The sequence below is a fragment of the Aspergillus heteromorphus genome (genome assembly GCF_003184545.1).
Source record: "Aspergillus heteromorphus CBS 117.55 chromosome Unknown BO70scaffold_11, whole genome shotgun sequence".
In the NCBI taxonomy this organism is placed as follows: domain Eukaryota; kingdom Fungi; phylum Ascomycota; class Eurotiomycetes; order Eurotiales; family Aspergillaceae; genus Aspergillus; species Aspergillus heteromorphus.
The window spans coordinates 316,921-334,274 of NW_020290416.1; the positions used below are offsets into that span (position 1 = coordinate 316,921).

Genomic DNA, 17,354 nt, shown 5'->3' on the forward strand with positions numbered 1-17,354 from the left:
GGAACAGGATCGAACCCACCCCCCACCCCCCCCACGGCCTCCTCACACCATGTCCATGTTCAAGCCCTCACAGCCCATGATGGCGCGCCTGCGCCTGACCACCAAGCAGGTCAATGGCGGCTACTACAAGGGTAACCGCACTGGGTCAATGGGTTACTTCGCGAAGAACGGCTCCTACGTGATCGATTGGAAAAAGGTCCGCACGTATGTGGTGCCTGAGAATCTGGATCAATTTAAGGTATACCTTTTCCCATTTTTCCTGCTCCTATTCTTTCCTCTTACCATTCTTTTTTCCCCTGTGGGTTGGCGAGTGAGTGCTAATTGACTTTGGACTGGTAGCTCACCCCCTTCGTGACGAAACGCATGGCGCCCACAAAGTCCAAGTATACGAAAGAGATTGAGAAGAACGGCCGCGTCATCACGCTGGAACGCGCTCTCGAGGCCCGCGATTATCTGGATATGTGGGCCGCGGATAACGGGCAGGAGGTGATGGAGCAGGAGCGCATGGAGCTGCAGGCTGCTGAGGACGCTCGTGCTAAGGCGGAGGCGGCGGAGACCAAGAAGGCCGAGAAGAAGAGGAGGAGGGCGGAGGCGAAGGCCGCTCGGTCGGAGATCCCGGTTGAGATGTAAGCGTTATGCGTTCTTTGCGTGTGATGCTGATGTTGGATCGGGGCCGCTGAGGGATTTACAACCCTCCCCGCCTCGTCGGCCTTTGGGCTACTGGGGACGGCAGGCTCGATCCGGTGAGCGTGAGTGTCGGTTGGGTTGGTTTGTATTATATTGTATGGAAGGGTGGGGTGTGTACAATAGCTGGGAGCTGATGGATTGGATGACCGAGCATCCATCTATTATACCCTCCCTACAGGGCTACATGGATATGGATACTACTGGGGAGGAGACTCGGCCTGCCTGCCTACCGGTACACTTACTACCTACCTAGGTACGGCAGGGGGACATTCTTCTTGATACGTGTATTGGGTTGCGGCGCATCTCTGGGTTTTGCATATTAGCAAATGATTTCTTTGAATGTTAAGACTTTTAGAATATGTGTTAAAACTGTATACTGGGGGCTGGGATGAAGGTGGGTTTTGTAGATGAACGTTTTGTTTGGTTTTCGCTTTTCCTTTGGCATCAGAGTTCTGTAGAGGGGACACCTAAATGATACCTTTTTCTAGAATACCATGTAAAGCTGCTTGAGCCATTTTATTGTCGAGTCTATATTTCTTTGCTCGTGTAGATTTGTTCTGTTATAGGAACGCGGCCCGCATATATTGAATGTGATACAGTGGATCATGTTATATAAATACTATTGCTCGTTTATCTCCATGCAGGTTTATATAACGGGTACAACAAATCATATACTATAATCCTATAATCAGTCACAACCAGGATCTTCCTTCCATGTAGTGATCTTCATGTAGGTGAATATAAGCCCAAAGATTAAATATGAGGCACCTCGCATATTTTCTTCGTACAATTCCCCCAACAAAGTAGTATGCACTGGGGGAAGAAATGGCCGAGTGAAGCGATAAAGGACGTGGGTACATCATATCTGCATCTGCTTGGGTGGTTTTCTTCTTGTTTGAGATATTCTTCCAAAAGCCATGGGTATAGGTCATAATGACTGCTCCCATATATAATGCCAATCCGAACTCGAGGTATAATATAGTAGGATGACAACAATTCCAGCATCATCCACGACAACATTACTCAGCCCGGGCGTGGCAATAAGCCCGACCGCCCGGCCAAGTGCGTGGCCGGAGGGATGGCCGCCCAGCCCGCCGCGGCTCCGGGCTTAAGTCATGTCAACTTGCTGTTACTGCCGCTGCTGCTGCTGGTACTGCAGCTCCTCCTGACTGACAGTATCATCATCGTCACTCCCCTCCCCCCCCCTCCCCCTCCTAATACGCACCTGGAGTGCTCATCCGTGACTTGCGGCATGGAGACACCTGACTGAGACCCTCCATCTCTCAGCAACCTTCTGATTTCCCCGACCTGGTCTCGTCGAACTACCCTGATCCCCCTCCCGCCTCAACCCAAACCATGTTCCAGTCCTTTACGGGGAACTCCCGCCGTCCACGGCAAGTCAACCTCGGCGGCCGCAACACCAACCCCTTCGCCGCCTATCCCTCCGGCCGACAGAATCCTCACGGGCCCGGTCCCCAGAACACCCTGGCCGTCGCCCAGCAAGAGCGCCTCCTGAGACAGCAAGAGAGAGAGCGGTTGGGGTCGAGCCGGCTCATCCAGCGGACGTGGAGGGGCTATCGGAGCCGGAAGATAACACGCAGGGCGTGGCGCACGGCGTGGGATGTCTCGGAGAAGCAGGGCAAACAGGGCCTCCCCTCCTTCGAGGACCTCGCCCGACTCCCTCATGCCGTCCTCCAGCAGCCGCAGCCCCTCCGATACGGCTCGGCGGGGGAGTGCTTATCGCAGCTTCTTCTGCTCGTCCAATTCCTCGAGCCCTGGAACAGTAGCGATGTCGCCCGCTTGGTGTACTTCTCCGAGGCCTTCCAGAGGACCCTGCATGAAGTCCCTACCATCGCCACCGAGGGGGAATGGACGACGCCGCTGAAGCGTCTCGCAACCTTGACCCTTCGCGTGCTGCGGTCGGCAACATCCCCAACCATCCCGGCCTTCGCGGTCGGACCCCTTCTGCAGCTGCTCATCTTCCTCACCGGCCTGATCCCGAAGCAGATGGCCCGACTGGCGAGTGACTATTATTCCGTTCTCGCCATCCTCACGAAGAACGCCGATGCCCTATCCGAAAGGTGCAAGCTGCCGAAAGAGAGTCTGACTCAAGGCGCTCTCGCTTTGCTTCGTCCCATTACCTCCGAAACTCTGACGGCCTACGAGTGGTTTGCTAGAAGCTATCTCACGATCCCGGACCTCTTGGCGTACATAGGAAGCCTAGATGTGTTGGCGAACAATATTAATTACAAGTTGCTTACGTCCGCCCTGGGAGCGTTGCAACCGCTGTTTGGAGACCGCCCGCGGACCTCCGAGGACGTGGACGCCCGTCTGTGGCTGTTGGCTTACTTCATCTTCTTTCATCGCTACGCTCTGGGAAGCCAGTCGGGCCAGGCACCGGAGCCGGGTTTCGTGAAGGTGGTTTCGGAGCTGCTCAACTCCACCGCGGTACACATATCACGCCGCCTGGAGTCGGACGAGTCGAGCGACTATGATGACCCCCCCGAGCGAACCCCGCTGCACCCCTTCGTCAAGGAGCAGCTGGTCAGACTCGTGAACCAGAGTAGTATCACGGGGCTTCTCTCGCAGCTCCAGTCGACTGGCCTCTCCCAGGGCGAGTTGGCGGATGCGCAGTCGGACGCGTCGCGAGAGGCCAAGATTCTCGCCACATACGCCTTGACACTTCTGAGGGTGTTTCCTCGTCGGGGTGATGATATTCGGATGTGGCTGTACCTGGGATCGGCTGCGTCCAGCGATCAATCGGGCTCCAGAATACCCGCCATCAAATATTTCTGGCAAGCGTCCCGGGCCAGTAGGATATTCGCTGCCATCAGTCAAGACTCGACCAAGGTGCTGCCGCTGTTGAAGCCGGCGGACGACTCGCATGATTCTAGGTTCTCGATACCCCAGACGGAGAGAGATGAAGAGTGGACAATCATTCTTCTGTTCCTTGAGCTCTATACATTTGTCCTGAAGGTAATGGACGATGAGGAGTTCTTCTCCAGCGACTCGTCGTTTACCGCCTCGTCGAACTCGAGGGTTTCGTGGACCAAGGAGAGCGCACTGCCCCTGAGGGATATAAAGGAGATGACGGCGTTCCTCAAGAATCTGGGCTTCACTCTGTATTGGAATTCGGCCGATCTGAGCGAGAAGGAAACCACACAGGATAGTGCGGGGATTCGAAGTTACTTCACCTCCTTGTCGGCGCCATCCGATCCCATTGTCAGCGTGAGAGACATCGAGATGAAGAACAAGGAGAAGGGGCTTCCGGGGGTGACAGGCATTCCGCTCGACTACTTCAAGGGCCTGGTCACGGGCCTGCTGAGAATGATCCACGAGCGCGATTCGCGGCGCAAGTTCCTCCCTGACGGCCACTGGCTGATGACCAGTCGGTTCGACATGGAAGGTTTCATCCCTGCTGTGGTCGCGGAGGAGGAGAACCGGCATCAGCTCCAGGACGAAGACGAAGACGACCAGCAAGATGACCTGATGAGCGATGCCTACTACGAACCGTCCTTGGGTCTGGTTGGGACCGGCCGCGCCCAGCAGACCCGTCGGATCGAGGCCCTCCGGCGCCGCCAGCAGCAGGCAACCCGCAGGAAGCAGTTGGAGGCCGTGGCCCCTCGGCTTGAGATCCTCCGGAACATGCCGTTCTTCATCCCCTTCCACACCAGAGTGCAGATCTTCCGCGAATTCATCTACCGCGACCAAGCGCGTCGCAGGCAGGGCTTTATTGACCCCGATGCCTGGCGGATGTCGGTGGCGCAGACCTCGATGGGCCGTATGGTTGACGGAAGGCCTGCCGTCCAAGATATCCTCAGCCGGCATCACGCCAATATTCGACGCGAAAGCCTATTCCAGGATGCGTTTGATGAGTTCTACGAGCTGGGGGAGGGACTAAAGGAGCCCATCCAGATTACCTTCATCGACAAGTTTGACACCGCCGAAGCCGGGATCGATGGCGGAGGTGTCACCAAGGAGTTCCTCACTAGCGTGACGAGCGAAGCCTTCAAATCGACGAATGACACGAATCTGTTTGAAGAAAACGACCAGCACTTGCTCTACCCCACCCCAGCGGCCGTCGAGCGGCGGCGAGAGATCCTGCGCCGGCTGGGCTACATGGAGAACAGCCCGGACTGGAACGAACACATCCGCAATCTCCTCCGACGCTACGAGTTCCTCGGACGCATCATTGGAAAGTGCATGTACGAGGGGATCTTGGTGGATGTCAACTTCGCCCCGTTCTTCCTGCTGAAATGGGCTTTGACGGGTGGGACGAGCTCCGCTCAACGCGAGACAGCCTACCGGGCCAACCTCAATGATCTGAAGGACCTGGACCAGGGGCTTTACCAGGGCTTGGTAAGTGACACCGCTCCATGGCACTGCTGTTACTAACTGTTGGCAGCTGCAATTGAAGAACTACACCGGGGACGTGGAAGACTTTTCTCTGAACTTCACCGTGACCGACACGATCCCTCTTCCGGATGGCGGCAACCGCACGATAACGCGGGACCTGAAAGCCCAGGGGTCCGACATTCCCGTGACGAACCAGAACCGGCTGGTGTACATCTCCTACATTGCCCGGTACCGGCTGCAGGTGCAGCCTGCGCTGCAGACCAACGCGTTCCTGCAGGGGCTGGGGCAGATCATCCAGCCGTCGTGGCTGTCGATGTTCAACCAGACGGAGCTGCAGACCCTGGTGAGCGGCGACTCGGGCGACATCGACGTTGCGGACCTGCGACGCAACACGCTGTACGGGGGCGTGTACACGATCGGCGACGACAAGGAGGAGCACCCTACGGTGAAGCTCTTCTGGGAGGTGATGGAGAAGATGTCCAACGAAGAGCGACAGAAGGTGCTCCGATTCGTGACGTCGACGCCCCGGGCTCCCCTGCTGGGCTTCAGCCACCTCAACCCGCACTTCAGCATCCGCGACTCGAGCGAAGACCAGGAACGGCTTCCCAGCACGAGCACCTGCGTCAACCTGCTGAAACTCCCGCGCTATACCAACGCCCACACCCTGCGCGAGAAGCTCCTGTACGCGGTGAATTCCGGGGCGGGCTTTGATCTGAGTTAATGGTGGTAAGGAATACTTTGGGGATTCTTTTTTTTTTCTGAGTTGCATAGCTGGGCGTGGGCGTCTGGGTCAGGCGTGTCATTGTTTCCTTTCTTTTTTTTCTTTTCTGTCTTTCTTTGACATTTTGTCTCTTGATTGTTTGCACAGTTTCAGGATGTAGGGTGTATTTACAGCCGAGGGGGGTGGGCTCTGGGGTATGGTACAAAGTAGGTAAGGCAGGTAGGTAGCACCTTCTCGGGCCCGGGCAGTGTCGTGTCATGTCATGCACCGCATAGAAGTCAATAATAGAAATTCTCTTTATGCCCGTTTCGCTTTGTTCCCCGGCCCCTGGGCCGGGGACCACTTACTTCCATTGTCATTGTTTGAATGGGGACTGGAGCCTTGGAGGGGCACAGACGCGGCCAGGCCCGGGGTAGATTCCTTAAAGCCTTAGAGGTCGTCCCTGGGGGCCTGGTGAACGAGCAAGCATTGAAAGATGGGGATGCAAAACGATCAAAGAAAGGTGGAGTATAAGGCCGATCCATGGCCGGCGCCTTGTTCTGCCTGAGGCCGCCGGCCGTCATCTTGAGTTCTGGGATTTTTTGCCGCCGGAGCTAAAAACTCGACAAGGAGCCCACTTTGCCCAAACGAGCCGTGTTAGCGGGCTGGGCTAGCGCTGGATCCGGTTTAGCGCTGCCCGTTGTGCCCAAAGAGACAGCAGGAAAAAGGGAAAAAATCGTTGTTTGAGTTTTTCTTTTGCAGATTAAAAAAAAAAAAAAAGAAAAGAGGAAAAAAAAAAGGCAGCCCGTTGATTCAGGCAGGAAGGCAGGCAGGAAGGCAGGCAGGCTCTTTGGGGCGGCGAGTTGGTTCTTCTCTTTCTTCCTTCTTTCTTTCTTTCCTTCTCCATCCGCGCTTCTTCTTCTTTTTCCTCTTCTTTCTTCCTTCCCCCCCCCCAAAAAAAACCCATAAAAACCCTTGTTGCTGTCCCTCTCAGCATCCTCCCTCTTCTCTCTTCTCCCTTCTCCTTTTCCATATCTCTCCTCCCTTTCGAAATTCCCATCGAAAAAGAAAAAACCCCTCTAAAAAAAAACTCGGAAAACCCGCAAAAAAACTAAAGTATACTCAGTCCCCCTCCCCTCCTCCCCTCCCCTTGTGCCCGCCCCCTCCCCGGTCGTTTTTCCCACTATTCCCGGATTGTGCGGTGTGTGTGTGTGTGTGTGTGTGTGTGTGTTTTGTGTGCGTGCAGAGAGAGCTTTTTTTTCTCGCCGCCAACGCCGCGCTACAATCCAATCCAACCTGCTCTGCTTTGCTCTGTTCTGCTCCAGTCTGCTGTGTGCTGTCGGCTATCTGCTGTGTGCTTTACTGCCCCGTCATCGCGTCTCTGCTTTTGTTTCTGCTTTCGCTTCCTTTCCTCGGATCGGCAACTGCTGCTGCAACTGCTGTCTGTCTGGTCTGTCCACCATCACCATCACCATCACCATCACTGTCTGCTTCGTGTTTGGTCGACCTCGTCGCACTGCTTGTTCCCCCTCGCTGAAGAAAAGAAGCCTTCTGCCTGTTGAGTCCTTCCTGATAGCGTGACCGCTTCATCGTGATCCTCCCCAATCTCTGTCAGTCCACTGGCTGTTTCGGATCTCCTTGCGTGTCGTCCCTGTCATCGTCCGTCATCGTCCGTCATCGTTCTATCGGCATGGCATTGCTGTGTTCGATAGGTCGACATCAGACGGCGTGACGACTTTGCACCTTCTCTTGCCTTCCCACCTTCCCACAGCCGCACTGCCTTCTCGTCCACTCTTTGCCATCGAACCTGCTAACCTCTCCCTTCCGAACAGTAACACCAGAAAAATGTCTGCCGACGTCGCTACCACCCCCACCGCTGACAACGCCGTCAACGGCGCTGCTGAGGCCAGCCCCGCTGCCCCGGCCGCCGAGGTCACTGCCGTTGAGAACGCGACCCCGGCTCCCAACGCCAACAACCAGCCCCACTCCGCTTCGCTGTATGTCGGTGAACTCGACCCCTCCGTGACCGAGGCCATGCTCTACGAGCTCTTCTCCTCCATCGGCCAGGTCGCCTCCATCCGTGTCTGCCGTGACGCCGTGACCAGACGCTCTCTCGGATACGCCTACGTCAACTACAACAACACCGCCGACGGTGAGCGTGCCCTGGAGGACCTCAACTACACCCTGATCAAGGGCAAGCCCTGCCGTATCATGTGGTCCCAGCGTGACCCCGCCCTCCGCAAGACCGGCCAGGGTAACGTCTTCATCAAGAACCTCGACAACGCCATCGACAACAAGGCTCTCCACGACACCTTCGCCGCCTTCGGCAACATTCTCAGCTGCAAGGTCGCTCAGGATGAGTTCGGCAACTCCAAGGGATACGGTTTCGTTCACTACGAGACCGCCGAGGCTGCCAACAACGCCATCAAGCACGTCAACGGCATGCTGCTGAACGACAAGAAGGTCTTCGTCGGCCACCACATCTCCAAGAAGGACCGCCAGAGCAAGTTCGAGGAGATGAAGGCCAACTTCACCAACGTCTACATCAAGAACCTGGACACCGACGTCGAGGACGAGGAGTTCCGTAAGATGTTCGAGGCGTTCGGTGAGATCACCTCCGCCACCCTCAGCCGTGACCAGGAGGGCAAGAGCCGTGGTTTCGGTTTCGTCAACTTCTCCACCCACGAGAGCGCGCAGGCCGCCGTCGATGAGATGAACGACAAGGAGATCCGCACCCAGAAGCTCTACGTTGGCCGTGCCCAGAAGAAGCACGAGCGCGAGGAGGAGCTCCGCAAGCAGTACGAGGCTGCCCGTCTGGAGAAGGCCTCCAAGTACCAGGGTGTCAACCTGTACGTGAAGAACCTGACCGACGACATTGACGACGAGAAGCTGCGTGAGCTGTTCGCTCCCTACGGCACCATCACCTCCGCCAAGGTCATGCGCGACACCAACGTCGAGCGCAGCCCGTCCCCCGACTCCGCTGGTAAGGAGAAGGAGGCCAACAAGGAGAACGAGAAGGAGGCTGAGGTCGAGAAGACCGAGGAGGAGCAGCCCGCCGAGTCCTCCGAGGAGAACAAGGAGGGCAAGAAGTCCGAGAAGAAGCCCTACGGCAAGAGCAAGGGTTTCGGTTTCGTCTGCTTCAGCAGCCCCGATGAGGCTTCCAAGGCCGTCACCGAGATGAACCAGAGAATGGTCAACGCCAAGCCCCTCTACGTCGCCCTTGCTCAGCGCAAGGATGTCCGCAGAAGCCAGCTCGAGGCCAGCATCCAGGCTCGCAACACCATCAGGCAGCAGCAGGCCGCCGCCGCCGCCGGCATGCCCCAGCCTGTGAGTTTTTTTTTATTCGTCTCTGTCACGTTCGATGCTAACATCTCCCAGTACATGCAGCCCGCCGTCTTCTACGGTCCCGGCCAGCAGGGCTTCATTCCCGGTGGCCAGCGTGGTATGGCTTTCCCCCCTCAGCCCGGTATGGTGATGGGCATCCCCGGCGGACGCCCCGGCCAGTACCCCGGTCCCTTCCCCGGCCAGCAGGGTGGTCGTGGCATGGGTCCTAACCAGCAGCTCCCCCCCAACTTCGCTCAGGGTATGCCCATGGGCATGCAGGGCCCCGGTGGCATCCCCAACGGCATGGGTTACCCCCAGGCCATGGGTCAGGTGCAGTTCGGACGCGGTGCTGGTGGCCGTGGTCAGGTCCCCGGAATGCCCATGGGTCAGGGTATGCGTGGTGGTCCCGGTTACGGACAGGGCCGTGGCGGTGCTCCTCTTCCTCAGGGTCAGATGCGTCCTGGCCAGGGTGGTCGTGGACAGAACGCTGCTCAGCCCGCTGCCGGCCGTGAGGAGGGTGCTCCTGCTGGCGGTATCAACTCTCAGAACCTCACTTCCATCCCCCCTGCTCAGCAGAAGCAGATGCTGGGTGAGGCCCTCTACCCCAAGATCCAGGCCCAGCAGCCCGAGCTGGCTGGTAAGATCACTGGTATGCTTCTGGAGATGGACAACACCGAGTTGGTCAGCCTGTAAGTGTTTTTCAGCCTTCTCCCTGATACTGTGATGTGTACTAATCTGTGTAGGCTCGAGGATGAGGAGGCTCTCCGCGCCAAGGTCGACGAGGCCCTCAGCGTGTACGATGAGTACATGAAGAACAAGGGTGGCGACGAGCCTGCTGGCGAGCCCGCCAAGCCCGAGGAGGCCGCCCAGGAGCCCGCCACCGAGGAGAACAAGTCGTAAATTGCGTCTTCGTTCCCCCGCCGATGGGTTGATTAGCCGTCGCCGTGTCGGAATTTTGATCCGTTTATTTTTGATGACCTCGATTCCTTCTACTCGAATTAACGATTTCCCACCCATTTCTCTTACCCCCCCCCCCCTTTTCTTTTTCGTTCCCCCTTTTTTTTTTTTTTAACTCTCACCTGGTCCTGATATCCCTCGGCTCCCAAAAGTTCTTTGTTAGTGATGTCACCGGCCATGATTAGCGAGCGACATCTGACATCTATCGGTCCCAATCTTCTCTTTCTGATCGGGGCGAGTGAGGATTGGTCCAACGGGATCGATCGGATGAAGTTGTTCGGATGCCATGGTTTCCTATTTCCTGTCACGAGAGGGAGGAAGTTGTGATGTCTCTTCTCTCTCCCTTTTCCTCCTTTCTACCCTATCCTATCCTTTCCCCTTCTCGACTTCCGACTACCTCCCACCTACCTCGTCTCTTATGATTTGACTCGAGTGTAATATAGACTTATGACTTCCTCAGGGTTTCTTGTATTGCATGTGCGTAGATCGTAGACGTGTATGGAGAGTTGTACTTGATTGTATTTGATTCACGGTTGCCGCCACTCAGATCCAGGTTCTTCCTGGGGATCGATCCATTCACATCGGCATGTTTCATTCTTATTATGCAGTAGGGTATATACCATTCATACTGAGCCAAGGTTCAGGGTAGGTGCCAGGAGGGAGGATACTGCCCAAATATCGCTGCCTTTGTCAATTCACCTGCAGTACCAAGGTGTACCACAAGTCATGGTCCTGTTCCTGTTCCTGTTCCTAGTCACATTCACATTCATATTTCTGTTCATCTGCCGTTCATCTCATCAAGCAAAGTGAAGGGGTGGGTGGCTTATCTCTTCAAAACATGTTCTTCAGTTTCCCTCTCGTTCTCCACTACCTTCATCTCCTTCTCTGTCCATCCCCACTCCCCTCAGATGAATAATCAACACCATGATGGTTCTGTGCTCCTTCATTCTTGAAATCCTTCCCAACCATGGTATGATATGGCATGGCATGATATTATCACTTACGTTTACAGGTATCCTACGGTCACGTTTCTTCTGGCTTGGTTTGGAATGGATTTCGGACTTTCTTGGGAGGATTGAAGAAAGAATCCGAGGCGAAGGCAGGCTGGGCAGGCTGCAGATCACGATCAAGACAGCGGACCACAGCACCGGGGAGTGTGACCAGGCTCCGAGTGTCCCAGGCACAGAATCCAGGGGAAAGACCGAACCGCATGTTGGTGCTGCGGATGTAGAGCAAACGAGACAGATACTCTGGAGTACTAGTACTCTCTCTCATCCAGCCCAGTGATTTTCGGTACTCTCTCCATAGAACACCTCGAGCAAGAGAACCTCTTCCCCGCCCCATAATCGCAGTCTCCCCATCATCACCAAAGCATCCCTTTCGGGCATAGCTGTCTGTGGCTGAAAGATTGCCCGAGTGTCTTAATCAGCGGAACTACAGTCGTGCATGATCCATCGCAGTAGCGAACACTCCGTACAGCAGGAGGACTAGATAGTAGTCCGGAGTAGCAGTACTGTTAGTGGTTAGATTGTAGGCTTCCAGCCTGGCAGGATTGGCCGGCATGGACGGAGGATTAAGGATGTCCTGCGGTGATCCGACAGGCAGATTGGAGTCCCCGCATGCTGGCCGTGGCTCCGGCTGTCTAGCTGGATGGAGTTAGAACGTGTTCAGTGTTGACATGTGCGATTCCTGTCGGGGACCACACATACATACATATATATATATATATGTATGTACATGTCCAATGGATGATAGTATTAGATATGGGGTATCTCAAGATACATTTCCGTATGAAACATCCAATGAAGGGAACCCGGCAGAACAAACAGGAAGATCGTTGACCCCGACGCACGTGCCGACCCAGAGAGGAAGGCACGGTCGGCTAAGCGTTGAGCCGTGGCCCCACCGGACGGCAGCACTTGGCCCGAAGCGGCAGGCGCGATCTGTAGGATGGACGGCCGTACTTATTATGGGGACGATAACGCTGGTGCTTCTTCTCTCTTGTTTCCCGGTCGTCGTGCATCTCGTCCTTAAACCATTAACCGTCCGGACTTGGTCTTGACTTCCGACTGCCTGACTGACGGCTTCTCGACATGGCTCCCGCCAAGACGACCAGCAAGGTCTCGCGCATCACCGTTGCCTGTAATTCGTGCCGGTTTCGGAAACAGAAGGTGAGTGGACGGGGATCGAGGATCCTGTGATGGAGGACTTGGCTGACTGTTGGTGTTAGTGTAGTGGGAATAAGTGAGTGTTGACGTCCGGGGACGAGGTTCATGGGAGATGAAAGAAGGACTATGGCTGATATGGATATGTACTGTCCCTCCAGGCCGATATGCACCCAATGCCACCAGCACAACCGGCCGTGCGACTGGCCCGAACAGCTTAAACGGTAGGCGTCGATACCAATCACTCCAACCCCCCCCAGGATACCCTCTCATGCTTGCCGTCTGTCAGAGGCCCCGCGAAAGGCTACATCGAAGCACTAGAGCAACGCCTCCACGAGACGGAAAGCCTGCTATTGAAGCTCCTCTCCGACATCCCGGACTCCCACCTCCTCTCCGCCACCGTCCCGGACACCCCACCACCACACACATACACGTCCCCTCTCCGTCTCGGCGCGAAACGAGGCACCGACTACTGGAAGAGATTCCCTCTGCACACGGTGCGGGACATCCGCGACTGGCAACAGGATTGTCTGAATCAGAGAGAGCCCTCGCGGGGGCCGGAGTCCGTCAAGCAGCATTATCATCAACATCAACATCATCCGTCTATCTCAGTTCCAGTTTCTCTCCCCCCACCACCAGACACCGAGCCCCTCCGAGACCCTCAACTACCCATTCCCGAATTCAACGACCGTCACGACCCATCCCCGGACCACCTCCCAGGAATCCATCACCTCCATCACATCGAGACAACGATGTCCCATAGCCCCGAAGACGCCAGCGGCCTATCCTCCGCTAAAGTATCTGCCTCTGGCAGTCCGACCAACCTCGAGCCCGAACGAGAGACCCGCCCGCGCATCGACCCCGTATTCGAGGCAATACAGTACCAGAATGCGCGTCGCGACAATCTCCATGACTTCGGGAACAGTGTGCAGCAGAAGCAGAGTTTATGGAAGGGCGCACCCGCGGTGAATTTTCAGCAGCAGCAGCAGTTTCTGTGGTAGGCTGTATTATATTATAGAACAATTATTAGTGTTGTTGTTGACGATGACACATAGAAATGGGAGGTTATTTGCACTTAGCAGCAGCTGTTATTGTTGCTGTTGTTGTCTATGGGGTGGGAGGAATCCGTTTATATTCAGAGTCATGAATATAACAAACCCTGATCTAATTTATTTATGTTCATGTACATAGTGGATATCAGCTGAATTCCAGACAAATGGTTATCATATCAGTCATATAAATTATGACGGAAATCAACCTGAGACATGACACTTGAGTTGACTATCCAGAATGACCAACCAACCTGACTTCCTTCTTTCTCTCACTTTCTTTCTATCATGAGAATTAGTACTTAACATCTATCTGGAAACTACCTACGTATTACCTACCCCATTATACATTATAACTATTAAGAAGGGAAACCCGAGGAAGTGTACGAAATAATTGAAATGACATGCTCCCCACATCTAGTACCTTACCATCTACATATGACCGTATTCAGCAAGAGATCGTGGGGGACGAGGGATGAGGAATTGGAAATTGGAAATTGGGTGGGATGTGCATGGCGTGCGGGGATCATGGTTTCCTGTATGTATGTATGTATGTATGTATGTATGTACGTATGTACTGTACTTAAAAGTCTAAAGTCTAGCTTAAAGTCTACTAAGCTTAAAAGTCTAAATGTACTCTGTACTAGTAGACAAGACAGTAAATGTATATATGGTACTTATATACTAGGTAGGAGATGAGTGAGGTAAGGTAGATGTAGTAAGGTAGGTAGGTAGATAGATAGGTAGGTATACGGAGTATAGAAGCGCAGCTGGACCTTTAGTTATCCTTGTTAGTTATCCCTTTTCTTAACCTTGGCATTCCTATGGACCTTGATTACTAATTACTATAGTTAACGAGGTGCAGGGCAATCGGTCTGCAATGAACACCAACCCCACCACAAAAAAGATAGCAACAAAGATACCAGGAAAATTCAAAGGTAGGTAGTAATAGTAATAGTAATAGTAATACTGTCATTCCACGTTATATACAAAACCCAATCCAACCCTATCCAATCCAATCTAGGTATACCTTAATCAACTCATCTAATGCGATGCAATTCAATGCAAGAATACAATTACATTTACAGCATGGGCTTCAGATCCTCAGCGACCTTGAACGGCGCGGCCGTCTTGCTGCGGATCTCGTCGACGGAGACGCCCTCGGCGTGCTCGACCAGGGTCAGACCCTCGGTGGGGCTGACCTCGAAGACGGCCAGATCGGTGATGATCTTCCACACGCACTTGGGGCCGGTCAGGGGGAAGGTGCATTCGGGGAGGATCTTGGGGTTGCCCTTCTTGTCGGTGTGTTCCTGATTGAATTTGTTAGTGGGGTGGGGTTGATATGGGAGGGTGGGATATGACTATAGAAGGGGGTCTTACCATAGTAACAACGACCTTGGTCTTCTCCGGGTTGGAAACCAGGTCCATGGCTCCGCCCATACCCTTGACCTTACCGGGAAGCATGAAGTTGGCCAGATCTGAGGGAGTGGTTAGTGGGTATTCTCGAGGGGGGCGGGGGTGATTTAAAGAAGATTGCTAGGAGACATACCTCCGTACTGGCTGACCTGCAGCGCACCGAGCATGGTCAGGTCAATAAGACCGGAGCGGATCATACCGAAACTCTCGTGGGAACCGAAAACCGAAGCACCGCGACCCAGAGTCACGGTCTCCTTGCCGGGGTTGATCAGGTCGGCGTCCTCCTCGCCAGGCTTGGGGTAGCCGCCCAGACCCAGGATACCGTTCTCGGCCTGGAGGACGACCTCCACGCCCTCGGAGACGTAGGAGGGAGCGATCAGGGGCATACCGATACCGAGGTTGACGTACATGCCGTCCTTGAATTCCTTGGCGGCGCGCTTGACGATACGTTCACGGCGGATGGTGGCCTCACCGGAACCTGAGAGTTCAGTCAGCAACTAGGTTGAGGATATGTCCAGAAAAGGATTAACCTACCAGCCTGGAGCATCTCGCTGGGGTCCTTGGCGAAGGTGAGCTTCTCGATCTTCTTCTCGCCGGTGCTCTGGATGACCTTGTTGACGTAGATGCCCTGGACGTGGATGCTCTCCGGGTCGAGCTCACCCACTTCGACGATGTGGTCGGCCTCGACGATGGTGAACTTGGCGTTCTTGGCCATGGCCTCGTTGAAGTTGTTCATAGACTTGCGGAACTGGCAGTTGCCGAGCTTGTCGGCCTTGTGGACCTTGACCAGGGCGTAGTCGCCAAAGATCGATTCCTCCAGGATGTATTTCTTGCCGTTGAATTCGCGAACCTCCTTGGGCGCGTTCTTGATCGCCACGGAGCCGTCCTTGTTGTAACGCACGGGGAGTTCACCAGTTTGCACTAAACAGTTAGCTTTGACTAAGACTGGGACTGGGACTGAGCATTAAAATTAGGGCTGACATACCGATTGTTCCATAAGCAGAGGGAGTGTAGAAGGCAGGGACACCAGCAGCGCCGGCAGCACACTTTTCAGCAATGCTGCCCTGAGGGGTCAATTCCAGAGAGAGGTCACCAGTCAGATACATTTTTTCGAAGACTTTGTTTTCACCGATAAACGAAGCGATCATCTTGCTGATCTGCTTGCTTTCGAGGAGCTGGCCCAGGCCAACACCGGGCATACCCGCGTTGTTGGAGACGACGGTCAAATCATTGATCTCGGGGCGATCGCGCACGGCATCGATCAGGGTGGTGGGCACACCGGCGAAGCCGAAGCCACCGACCAGGACGGTCGACGAGCCCTTCATGTCCTTGATGGCTTCCTGAGCGGACGGGCATAGCTTATCGATGGCGCGGCGGGAGGTGGAGACGGAGAAATTCCGCCGCCAGACGGGGCGGAACACCGCAGGGAAAGACCGCGACATGGTGGTGTCGAACAGCCTTGGGGATGAAGGGGGGGGGGGGAATCTGCAGTGAGTGTGAAACTGGGGAAAGGAAAGAAAGAAGGCAGAAAGAAGAAGGGCGCGCAACAATAAAAGTAACCGGGGAAAGCATCACCGCTCCTCCGCATCGGCTAGTGAGGGTCGCAAGGCAGCCGACAAAAGCGATTATCCGGGCCTGTCCGCCTGCTTCGCTTTGCCGCCTTCCGAAGCCGACCCCACGCCTCGCCGTATTGTCTTGTTACGCCCGCCGGGGTGAACATTCTCCCTGCGGGCGCTCTGCGGGGGACCCGCGACTGGTTGCCTTCCCCGGCCCGATGAAAAGCCATTCCAGCAGGGCCCAATGCGTCAGGGTCTGCAGGGAAGTTCTCCGGGTCAAAACTGCACCGATCTGATGGTGGTTGTGGCAGTGGCACCGGGCTCAGTCGGGGCATGTTTGGGGACAGGGTCTGTCATGGAAACGGCGTATTTTACGATTCCGACAGCGGGAGTCGCGTCGGCAAGGCAATGGCAGTTGAGCGTCGGGTGAACTCGCCGATGCCGCGTCCGACCCGACCGCTCTGTGGGGTCTGGGGTAACGAGGAGAAATTGCTGCATGGTGGCAATCCTCGCCAGTGATGATTTAGCAAGACGCGAGGGATTCTGAATTATAGGGTTCAAGGGGCGATTGCGATTGAAAATGCTGGCACTCACCCATTTGTCATTGGCACATTGCTCAGGAACAGGGGAAAGAAAGTCTCTGGTGTGGAAACCAATTCCTGCGCGCTTGTGCCTGAGGCCCGGCCCGCTGCGGTCGGTTGATGTTCGAGACTTCGAGTACATAGTGGCATTCATCGTCCACCAGCTGCTGTCCAGTTCAAACCCCCAAACCCGACATCCATAGTATGACATTCTCATTTCCCATCGTCTGTTTGCCTGGTCTATTCAGGGTCTCGGTGGCTGTCTCTTTGGCTACGAGGTAGTTGGGCCCATCCGGGAGAATTCGCCCAGCTGCCACTGCCATGGTATAGTGATGCGTTCTGCCCTAGCCAGTGTAGAGTACACAGAATCCCGACACCTCATCCTAGCATACCACGTATAGACGGTGATGGATCGCTGAACACAGGAGCATAGCAAGTATCTCGCATGTCAGGGTGTAGACGATCAACTCCAGATAGGTGGCTGTTTTGGTGTAATAACTTCCGAGGAAGGATCTGTATTTAGAGACCGCAGATTGTAGTGTCTATACCAAGGCAGATCAAGG

General features: G+C 55.0%; 6 protein-coding genes across 6 annotated transcripts; 4 read left to right on the forward strand and 2 right to left on the reverse strand.

The window, feature by feature from the left end:
• Positions 1–49: 49 nt before the first annotated feature.
• BO70DRAFT_370908 (mitochondrial 54S ribosomal protein mL41) lies at positions 50–630 on the forward strand (the record flags this gene model as incomplete). Its single annotated transcript, XM_025544770.1, has 2 exons — positions 50–238; positions 340–630. The coding sequence occupies 2 exons, from the start codon at positions 50–52 to the stop codon at positions 628–630; spliced, it is 480 nt and encodes a 159-aa protein (XP_025399630.1).
• Positions 631–1,886: 1,256 nt separating this feature from the next.
• Positions 1,887–6,066, forward strand: BO70DRAFT_428981 (HECT-type E3 ubiquitin-protein ligase). The gene is made up of 2 exons (XM_025548029.1): positions 1,887–5,046; positions 5,093–6,066. Exons 1-2 carry the CDS (start codon positions 2,044–2,046, stop codon positions 5,762–5,764), a joined length of 3,675 nt encoding a protein of 1,224 aa, XP_025399631.1. The 5' UTR covers positions 1,887–2,043; the 3' UTR covers positions 5,765–6,066.
• Positions 6,067–7,575: 1,509 nt separating this feature from the next.
• On the forward strand, positions 7,576–10,104 carry pab1 (polyadenylate-binding protein). The gene is made up of 3 exons (XM_025540278.1): positions 7,576–9,070; positions 9,122–9,756; positions 9,811–10,104. The coding sequence occupies exons 1-3, from the start codon at positions 7,589–7,591 to the stop codon at positions 9,965–9,967; spliced, it is 2,274 nt and encodes a 757-aa protein (XP_025399632.1). The 5' UTR covers positions 7,576–7,588; the 3' UTR covers positions 9,968–10,104.
• Positions 10,105–12,117: 2,013 nt separating this feature from the next.
• On the forward strand, positions 12,118–13,403 carry BO70DRAFT_428983 (Zn(II)2Cys6 transcription factor domain-containing protein; the record flags this gene model as incomplete). Its single annotated transcript, XM_025548030.1, has 4 exons — positions 12,118–12,195; positions 12,255–12,268; positions 12,351–12,413; positions 12,479–13,403. The coding sequence occupies 4 exons, from the start codon at positions 12,118–12,120 to the stop codon at positions 13,188–13,190; spliced, it is 867 nt and encodes a 288-aa protein (XP_025399633.1). The 3' UTR covers positions 13,191–13,403.
• An 806-nt stretch (positions 13,404–14,209) lies between these two features.
• Positions 14,210–16,134, reverse strand: BO70DRAFT_387070 (3-oxoacid CoA-transferase). Its single transcript, XM_025545877.1, has 5 exons — positions 15,640–16,134; positions 15,189–15,575; positions 14,788–15,132; positions 14,619–14,716; positions 14,210–14,548 (listed from the first exon to the last, which is right to left on the reverse strand). The coding sequence occupies exons 1-5, from the start codon at positions 16,094–16,096 to the stop codon at positions 14,321–14,323; spliced, it is 1,515 nt and encodes a 504-aa protein (XP_025399634.1). The 5' UTR covers positions 16,097–16,134; the 3' UTR covers positions 14,210–14,320.
• Positions 16,135–16,291: 157 nt separating this feature from the next.
• On the reverse strand, positions 16,292–17,131 carry BO70DRAFT_31967 (uncharacterized protein). The gene has a single exon (XM_025540445.1). The coding sequence runs from the start codon at positions 17,006–17,008 to the stop codon at positions 16,487–16,489; it is 522 nt and encodes a 173-aa protein (XP_025399635.1). The 5' UTR covers positions 17,009–17,131; the 3' UTR covers positions 16,292–16,486.
• Between the last annotated feature and the right edge of the window lie 223 nt (positions 17,132–17,354).